The 10,027-nt window shown below is 36.0% G+C and overlaps 1 protein-coding gene across 3 annotated transcripts; it reads right to left on the reverse strand.

Annotated features, from left to right (window-relative positions):
* Nucleotides 1-2,028: 2,028 nt before the first annotated feature.
* LOC103426285 (synaptonemal complex protein 1-like) lies at nt 2,029-9,752 on the reverse strand. Of its 3 annotated transcripts, none has more exons than XM_029095210.2 (19): nt 9,479-9,752; nt 9,338-9,387; nt 8,915-9,122; nt 8,709-8,834; nt 8,472-8,570; nt 7,012-7,688; nt 6,681-6,929; nt 6,469-6,597; nt 6,316-6,384; nt 6,126-6,236; nt 5,506-5,613; nt 5,307-5,417; nt 5,146-5,232; nt 4,415-4,504; nt 4,195-4,302; nt 3,884-3,970; nt 3,687-3,749; nt 2,948-3,050; nt 2,029-2,397 (listed from the first exon to the last, which is right to left on the reverse strand). In XM_029095210.2, the coding sequence occupies exons 1-18, from the start codon at nt 9,630-9,632 to the stop codon at nt 2,949-2,951; spliced, it is 2,628 nt and encodes an 875-aa protein (XP_028951043.1). In that variant the 5' UTR covers nt 9,633-9,752; the 3' UTR covers nt 2,029-2,397; nt 2,948. The 3 variants fall into 3 exon arrangements, with proteins under 3 accessions (XP_028951043.1, XP_070670848.1, XP_070670847.1); XM_070814746.1 differs by having other exon boundaries at nt 2,297-2,392; XM_070814747.1 differs by lacking the exon at nt 5,506-5,613.
* Nucleotides 9,753-10,027: the final 275 nt, after the last annotated feature.

The raw sequence follows: 10,027 nt of genomic DNA on the forward strand, positions 1-10,027 counted from the left end.
TTTTAGATTAAAATGTTTATAAAATTAAATTACGATAGTCTACATAATTTTTTTTAAAGTTAATTTAAGAAAAAAAATTAGCCTAAATTCATTCTTTAATAATCTGGGGCTAAAATTTTAGGTTAGACCGTCTCCAATGGTGGCTAAAACCTAAAATTTCTCTTTCCCCCCCCCCAAAAAAAATCCACTCCAACCCATGACCTAAAATTAACCTAAAACCTAAAACCCAAATGGAGGGCAAATACCAGGCCAATTTTAGGCCACAAAACAAAATGGGCCCCACCAACTGAGACTGAAACCGGGGCTGTGAAGCCCACTGCCCACTCCCTACTCGCCTACGCACTGCATGCACTAGGCTTTCTCAAAATTTTGTACCAACCCATGTGGGGTTGTTCCCCTACTATCAAACCATCAAGTAGCCGTTGGGCTACTTTTCTTCATCCAACGGTTCCATTTAAATAGGCCGTTGGTTAATCCAACGGTCCAGGTCAAATTAATTTTTTTTTAGTTTTATATTTATATATTTATTGAATTCAACGGTTTAGATCGAATATAATCAAATTTAACGGTAAAAAAAATCTAAGTTTATGTGGTTTATTAAATGTCGTTTGTATTAAGTTTATGTAGTTTATCATGATTTTCATGTATTGATTTAGTGATTTTTCAAAATTTATCGGAATTTAAATATTTTTAGATTAAAATGTTCATATAATTAATTTAGGATAGTCTACATAATTTTTTTTTAAAAGTTAATTTAAAAAATTTAGCCTTAATTCATTATTTGATAATCTCGGGCTAAAATGTTAGACTAGAAGGGTTGGAGCAGGAAAACTGTTTTTGGGTTAAAACCTAAATTTTCTGGGTTAAATATTATTAGGTTTTAGGCTAGGGTTGAAGATGTTCTTACAGAGAAGCCTTGATCCTCTTCCTCTGTACTACACAAAGAACAATTACACCATGACATTGCCTAATTTGCGAACCCTCTTGGGTTCATTGCGGCTCTTTCCTCTTCTACTTCACGACCATGTCATCACTACTGCTAACTCATTGCGTCTTCTACTTCCCGACCATGTCATCACTACTGCTAACCTTGCGCGTCTTGGATTACACCGCAAGCACCATAAGCCTAGGTTCACTGCCGGTCCTTGGAAGTGTGCTCGCGCCACGTTCTATGGAGGAGGCTCTGGAACATTTGGTACGAAAATTGACATACTTCAAAAACCAAACCCAATACCCAAAACCCCTCAGGCCAGGCCTCATTTGTGATTGAACACTTGAGCTCATTAGTACTTTTCCTAGAACTTCTTTTATTAAATTCAAGTTGAAACTTTTTATTAAAAATACAAGTTGGTAGTCAACAGCTTCCCGGTTGAAGCCAGTGATGGGAGGCATTCGTCCTCGTGGCATGTAGCCCAGATAGTTGACAGTACGGACAGACCTTCAAAGGCAAGAAAATCAGGTAGGAATGAACATAAACAGCAACTCTACAGTCAAACTTCAGTAATATTCAAAGCCTTGTGTCAAAATTTCTTAACTCTAAGCATAAGGTTCACATTGTCGGGTTTCTAGATCAGTTGGTTATGAACATTTACTCCTACATTCAATCCCGAGTGGTAAAAAATGTTTGCTACCATTTACCGTTCATATGGTATCGTGTGGGATTATTGAGAAATCGGGCTGAACTTGCATCAAGTGGCACATGATTTGTGCGGTGGCTTTATGCCAAACCCATTCTTATACGTATATGGTTGCAATCCATTTCCATTGCATGCGGAATTGGGCAGGTAATGATCAACTTGCAGCTCTTTAGCCCTAAATTAAACCATTTAAATTATCTACATAAGAAAAGTCCTTATCATATCAGGCAAAGTAAGAACGTAAATTAAACCTCTCCCACTCAATGACAATCTTTTGGTTACAAGTCGATTAAGCGCAAGCTTTATCACTCAAATCTCATCCATTAGCGCCGATAACTAGTGGTGATACACTCGCAATCACCAAATTCTTGTTCACCACTTCTTCTCTAACTTTAATTGAAAGCTAACAATAGTAGCAAACATTATGAAATAAATCGTTAATAATCCGCTCGAAATCTTTAACCCTTTGTACCAAAAGTTTCACATCCAAAAATGATGGCACAATAAGCCGAACAGTGCAGTGTCACAAGTTGGATCAATTTAACATCTATTTCCAGAGCGTGGATGCAATTAATCCAACATCGACAAGAGTTCAGCATTGACAAAGCGATCCAAACAGAACCAGAAAATCGGTAAAATGCCATAGTTTCTACGGACATATATACAAGAGGAAGCCGAACGTACAACAGAAACCCTGTACATCGATCAGATCATAAGCCAGCCTGCGGTTGGGAAGAACCACAGAGATCTCATCCCTGAACTGAAACAAAACAAGAGAACTGCAGTTATGCTTCGATTATTTGTAGTATCGACACTGTAACTGTATTGCAGACTTCCTTTGAAAGTTTTTAAAGCATTTGCAGCAGCATGAGCAAATCCAACTCACATCGACTATAAACTGAGAAAAATGGATGTTTGGTTCTGGCCTATTCAATATCTTCCAATTAAGGTAATCTAGAAATTTTCGAACAATTGAGCAGAGAAGAAGACATAATGTGCTAACTGATATAATGACTGCGTTAAGAACATAGTTTCCACGGAGCCATAAGATAGATGGTGAATAATAATTAGGTAAAAACAATTGTGATAATTCACATTACGTCATATTTTATAACAAAGAAGCTCTTAATCTAACACACGCAACATTGATCAGATATCAGCCAAGATGAAAAGGCGTAGGAGAACAATTTGATAATCGCATTAAGGAGCTTACAAGGATTTAAGTAAAAACCAGAATCCACTAATTGAAAAGGAGGCGTCTTTTGTTCCGAAAATGAAATAAACAACGCAATAATCAGTTGAAAAAGTACCTTAATCAAATGCATAGGGATCGTCTGCATATGGATTTAGAGACCCTTCTGAAAACAAGTCACCAATGGTTGAAGGATGTGGTTGACCTCCTCCCTTAGATCCCTACATAACAAGTATAACAAATTGCACTTTCTCAAAATGCGATTCAAAAGGAACACTGCAGTAGTATAATTTTACCTGCATATCCAGGTTTTCAAATAGCTCAATACATTATAGAACTTCTAAATTATCATCGCATGTTTCCAACCGATAACTTTTGTTTCCCTTCATATATTCATCTTCGTGTCTTCTCAAAAAAAAAATATATTCATCTTCGTGATATTACTAGCATTATATAAGCCAAGCCAGAACAAATTGGGAAAGAAAAACATGAAAAAAAGTATCTGGATTTCTAATTTTTAAAGGATGAGGAATCTCGCAGAAATATCTCTAAAAAAGTCTAAAATGAAGCAAAATGAACCCAAGGAATTCCAACACTAGTGCAGCCAGCCAAGCTCCGCCCCCCCCCCCCCTCCCTCCTCCTCCCCCCTTCCTCCTCTCCCTCCCTCCCCTGTGCCATCTATTAACTACCTAGATCTCATTTTCTCTCTGTTCCAAGGAAGAGCCATAATGAGTTCATCAGGCCTTGCCTTCATGCTATAAAGAGGTTCCGAGCAATATTGAGGTATGACAAAGTGGAAGCATCACCATAGATTATAAAAACTGAAGTAGAGAAGTAATCACTATAGCTTCTGTTACCTTAACAACAATCGTGGGAGTAGCAACTTTTGGTGTTCTTGTCCTTTTATGTTTTGTTGGATCCTGGTGTTATATATATATATAATTCAGTACAAGATAATGTCCACACAAAAGATATGAAATTCTAGAGGTTTATTGATTTCATATACAAAACATATCTGTTGTATATAGATTCACTGAAATAATCAGGTACATACTTCAAACATTACTGTGCTTCTTGTTTTCCTTCGTTTCGTGATTGTTCTTCCATTACTAGTTTCAACTTCATACTCCCGATGAGTTACCTGGCATGAAGTAAGTTGAGGAGGTTGAGGGAATAAGGCATGAATTGATCAAACAATATCGGTAGGAAGCATTAAACTCTCAAACAACCACTAGTGCAACTGCAGATAAGTTTTATATGATATCTTCTTTTTCACTACTTAGATGCATTTATAACCTATAGAACAGAGTTGTTTTACCATATAAGAATACACTAGAAGGAAAACCTAGTACAGAAGTTATATACCTTTTTGTGATTCTGTGGAATACTCATTACACTTCCAGTGTTTATGTTCTCTACTTTCTTCAACAACTTTGACACTGGTGTTTGTGTTACTTCCAGTAAAGGTGACTCCTATCAATGAAATAGAATGACATACAAAACATATCATAATAATCTTCATATCTTTATGTTGCAGGGACGAAAAATAAAGGAAAGTAACATGATTTGTCATTATTGTGCCAACCTTTTCATCGATCTCTGGTCTTACAAGAGAATGCTGACTTCTTTTTCTACTAGCCGTGTTTCTCATCTGCCTTGACGAAATGGAGTAATCCTGAGACAGAATGAAGTCATTAAGATCATAGACTTTCAGATTAGTTTCTCTTTTTGTTCATATAGTCCCGATAAGATATTTTACACTTCAACCACAGAAATGAAAAATTATTAACAATATGCTTTCCAAGTCCCACTTGCCATGATCACTATGTTAACCACAGTCCTCATTGTTTCAGACCAAAATGTTTCCCAGTTCCCAACTCCCCCCATCCCTCTCCCTGTGTGTGTGTGTGTGTGTGAGAGAGAGAGAGAGGGACAACTACGGATGCACATGAAAAATCATTGTGAGAAACATAAGCAGATGACATTGCTATATCCGTACATACAGAAAATATTGCAGATGATGCAAACAGAATGCCCATAGAAGATACCAGCACTAAAATTACTATGAGACTTGAATCACATGTAACCTAGTGTGATAGGGATGAAACCAAAATTGAACACTGGTGTAGTAATCTTAACTAAATCAATGCCATACAGTTTAAACAACATTTTAGATCAATTTCCACAGCCACAGTAATCTATCTGGACAAAAATTAAGATTAACCCAATACATCCAATCAATTGCACCTAAATAACTTATACTAATTTTATCTGTGTTAGTGGATATGAGAGAGAGTTATTGATTTTTAAGCCAACCTTCTTTGAATTCACTTCTTGGTCCTCGTGTGGCTTATTACCCATAACTCTCCACTGCATTTGCAGTAATGCCCTCTGCTTCTCCTCCTGTAATAATCATCATTCCGTAAGTAAAAGGTACAAAAAATCAATTATTTAAAGAATTTGTGGTAGATATGTACTTTGGACTTTTGAAGATCCAATTCACCCTGCAGCTTTATACACTCATCTTCATGCTGAAGCCTCAAACCTCTCAGCTCGGCTTCATGTTCGCTCCTCATTGAAGTTATTTTCTATGAAAATAATAAACTGGTCAGTAAAATAAGCATATAAAACTCTACTTAAATTAGCGGTTCCAACTTAATTCAGAGCTATTTGAACCTCTCTTAATTCGTTTTCAGCTTGCAGTCGGAAATGCTTTAGCTCTTCGCTGTGTTCAGATTTTAGACTCAGTTCCTTCCTATCATGTTCCTGCTGAATGCGACTGACCTAAACAGCATCAAGTATGAAAGTCAATATTGTTCTAAACCAAATATGCTATATTAGATCTTGAAGTAGAAACGTAGTCAGAAGCATCAATGGTAACGCCATACCAAATAAGTAACTCCCATATTAAATTTGGATTAATTCCTTACAAAATTTCACATTCATCAATAAATTGCAGATAATCTGTTTTAATAGGTTAGCTATTAGTCCAAAGAGACTGAGCAATAAAATAATTTTTTTTTTTTTTTCCAAACTACAGTTGACAGATGCTGAGAATTAAGGGTGAATGCCAAGAACGAAATTTCTGTATAATCTGATACAAGTTCAGAGGCATTTACTAGTTAACATATGCTAAAGACTTACAACTCTTAACTGAAAGTAAATGTTTCTTAATGTCAGAAATGGGTTAGAAACCAAAAAATGTGATTTGGTAGTAAGATACCAAACAAATGCGTCATAGGAAAAAATTATTATCAATTTGATATTTATAGCAAGCATCACTTTCCCTCACTTACCAGAGTAGCATGTTCCTCCTGAACGCGCATCAAGTACTGCCTCGATTCTTCTTTGCATTCTTCAAGTTTTTTCTCACATTCTTTCTCCCTTTCTCCAACAAGTTTTTCAGCCTGAAGTTTCAAATGGATTACTATTGAAGAACATGATTCATTTCTAAACAATTGCAACAGATGATAACAATGAGCTAACCTTTTCCTTTTCCATGTTAACTATCTCCAGCTTCTCGACCTCATACTTCTTCCGGATGTCATTAATTGCCTAATTAAATCCCTCTTACTGTCAGTACTTTGTTACTAAAACTACCTATGTGGTATCCATATAAGTTTTTGCAAGAGATAACACCTGATCATTCCTCTGAGAGATATCTTTCAAATGCCTTGATAATTCCAGTTGTTTACTCTCTAGCATGAGATCATATTGCTTCTTATCTTCCACAAGTCTACTTTCAGCAGCAGTCAACAATGCCTTGTTCTGCAACAAATTACAGAATCGTAAATAAATGCAGAATTGTATTATGAACTCCACACATTCTCAATTTCTCACTGAATTCAAACCTCTGAAATCTGTTCTTCGAGATTCTTCTCTCGTTCCTTATATTCCAGAATAAGTTGCTCCTTTTCCTCTAGCGTGCTCTGGAGCTGGTTGAATTGTTTATCCATCAGATCTACTTGCTCTTCATGTTTTTCTCCTTCCTTTAGTAGACCGTCTATTTCTTCATCTTTTTTCTGTATCTCCGCTTGTAATTTCTCTGTATTATCTTTATTCTCAGTTTCTAAAGCTGACATTTTCAGCAACAGATCTTGCTGCAATATGGTATAAAAACAAAGCTTAATATGGAAAAATTGCATCTCTAGTAATAAAATGAATGTGTGGGAACTTGCTAACCATTTTATTCTCCGACAATCTTAAACTTTCTGACAGAGAATGAATTTGCAGTTCTAATTTGGAGACCACCTTCTCTGTTTCAATCTTCTTTGAAACCTGCATCTCTGCTTCAGACTCCAAATTCTCTATCCTCTCTCTGGCTATACGGCATTCCTCTGATAGTTGTGCCATAACGGACTCCTGAACTTTCTGAAGTTTGATGACCTTATTGTTCAACTCCTGATTTAGCAATTGTATAACATCTTTTTCTGATGTTATGTTCAGAAATGCATCGTGCAGTTGATCACACTGTCTCTGAGCAAGCTTGGCAGAAAGGTCTCTCTCCTGCTGGACCATCTTGAAGCAAGTGTCGTAGAGAGAGTTTAGCTTATCAAACTTGTCAAGAAAATCCAAACTTTGTTTATCCAATTCAGCCAGGTGTGCGGCCAACACATGAACGAACCCTTCAAGGTTTCTTATCTCAAGGACTGAGATATCTAATCTCTTAACAAGGTCATCGTTGCTCAACTGAACATTGTGTTTTTCCATTTCCAAGTTCTCCTGAGCAGTTATCAAACGTTTAATTTCATCCTCTTTTAACTTTAACTCAAGCTGCACCTCACCCAACTTAGAGTTCAAACTCTCTGTAGCCAACCTATTAGTTGCTAGAGTTGCCTCAAAGTTCTTAAGCATGGCATCTGCAAGGAAAATACACGAATGACTGCCTTTATAAAAACAATTCCATGACAATTTGAAGTACTTATTTTTGTATTGCGTTCAACTTGCTCAAGGTGCAATTGTTTTCTCAATGACTGCAACATGGAGGTAAGACTAAACATATTGTCAAACATCTCTCTCTTTTTTTCATTGTCAGCAGTGCATGCTATTATACCTAGACAGTAGATTATTGACTATTAAAAATGTACTGCCTGATCTAAAACAAGTTTTAAGAGAAAATTTCTAGGTTCAAGTGGAAAAGAGTTTCATCTTCATCTGCTGATGAAGTAGAGAACGGTGAACATTTAAGACTAGTAGAATGTTATAAGCATACTCTTTAAGAGGCTTCAGGGGTAAGAGGAACATTGATAGAATTGCCTAACTTGAGTTTATATCTGTTTTCACCAGTACGAATCGGAATGTTGAAAGTTACAAGGTGAAGTCTATACACCAATGTATTTGACTATCACTTAAGGGCATGAAACCATATATAAAATCAACTTATGTTGAAGGCTCCCCAGATCGTAAGGGAAAACTAATGCATGAGACGTATTCCATATACCAGCCCTTTTGGAGGTAGGATGTAAGTTATTCAATGAACGTAAAATGCTTTCTAAGAATGAGCTTCAACCATCTTCAAAATTACTGAACAAACAAATTGGTCCCCTGGTAAAGTTCCATGACTATAATCTAAAATTCAGAAAACTTGTCTAGTTCAATTAAGTGATAACATCACCTCTAATCTTAATGCATTAGATGTTTACCTTTTTCCTCTATGAGATTTTCATTTCTTCTTTGCTCATCTTGATAAGATCTATCCCTTTCTTCATTATCAATTTTGAGTTCCTCAAGCTCCTTTTCACCTACAATTAGGATTTAGAAACATCACAGAACAGCAGATGAACCTTTATCCAGTCATACAATACATCATCCATACATTCTAAAGTTCAATATTCTCTCAGAAAAACTGAAATCTAAATGAATTGGGGGAAACAACTTACGGTTCCTTATAAGTTCCTCTGCAGACTCTAATTTTAGAGATAGACCATCCATCTGCTGATTTAAACCGTCAAGAGCTATGGAACTTGCAGAGAGTTTGCATTCAAAGGACTCTTTATCTTTCTCAGCTGTTAAAGAAAGTTAACGATTAATACAGCTGCGATCAAAAGCAAAAATGAAAGGTCAGGGAGCTCAAAATTATACTTACCATCCTGAACCTGACCAGCTAAAAGCTGCAAAGTTTCCGTCAGTTGATCGCACAGAGTTTTCGTTGAAGAAAACTTAGACTCCAATCCTTTCCACATCTTTTCGTCTTCCTTCTGCTTCACCTTAAGCTTAGCATTTTCATTGAAAGCATTCTGCAATTTTTCCTCTAATGCGTGAATATGCTCCACTGATTTTTTCAGCTTATTGTTCTGATTTATCATTTAATTAGTTGATCAGATAACTTCGAATTTGTATTCTTACATATATCTATCTGTATTGACAAGAAATTTAAACCCTAACTAATCGAAGCAGATTGTGAGACACAAAAATCAAACCGCACAAATGCACAATCATACATTCACACGCACAGGTAGAGAGAGAGAGTGATCGATAGAGAGAGAAACAGATAGAGAGAGAGAGATACCGCCATTTCGAGATCAGTTTTCACTGAAGCTTGCTCTTTCACTAATTTCTCTGTAATCGAAATAAACAACAACGGATCGTCAACAAAAACTCCGTGATTCCGAAAAAATCAACCAAAAATTCAAGATTTTCAGTTCAAAACCTGCAGTGAGCTTCAAATTTGCGAAGCTTCCCGAAGCGATCGAATCTGGAGGACGCGAAGAGTAAGAGAATATCTTCGGAGCTCCTGAAACCGATTTGGAGAGGGACTTGAATTGATCCAAGTTCCTCATGCTCGGAAACCCTAGCTTTTGCATTTTAAAAACCTAAAATTGATCGCGCAGAGAAAACCCTAGAAATTTGTCTAACGATTTCTCTTTCTCTCTGGAGCTCTGCGAGTTCTGGAGTTTCAGAATGTACAGTGAAATGAAATGTATTTGGCGCCAAAGTAATGTTACAATATATATAGTTTTTTTTTTTAATTTTTTGGATTAAACGTCGTACAAGTTTCTGCAAACGGTGAAGTGATTTTATTTTGAAAGTTTTAACAAAAGACTTTCGATTTGAAAAATAATATTTTTATTTTAAAAAGTCATTCTGGTACTATTCATTTACAATATATTTTTTTTTTTTATTAAAATTCAAAATTTTCACGCTCTTTTCATTAATTTTTATTTTTATTTTTTGTGGTAACTAAAAAATAGACAATATA

This window comes from Malus domestica, chromosome 15 (genome assembly GCF_042453785.1).
Source record: "Malus domestica chromosome 15, GDT2T_hap1".
NCBI lineage: Eukaryota > Viridiplantae > Streptophyta > Magnoliopsida > Rosales > Rosaceae > Malus > Malus domestica.

Bases quoted from the DNA above. Each gene is read 5' to 3' on its own strand.
- LOC103426285 (XM_029095210.2), bottom strand. From the start codon at position 9,632: ATGCAAAAGCTAGGGTTTCCGAGCATGAGGAACTTGGATCAATTCAAG. The intron at 5,233-5,306 runs GTACATATCTAC...TGATTATTACAG, and splicing joins TGGATCTTCAAAAGTCCAAA to GAGGAGAAGCAGAGGGCATT. The intron at 4,505-5,145 runs GTTGGCTTAAAA...ATTCTGTCTCAG, and splicing joins AAGAAGTGAATTCAAAGAAG to GATTACTCCATTTCGTCAAG.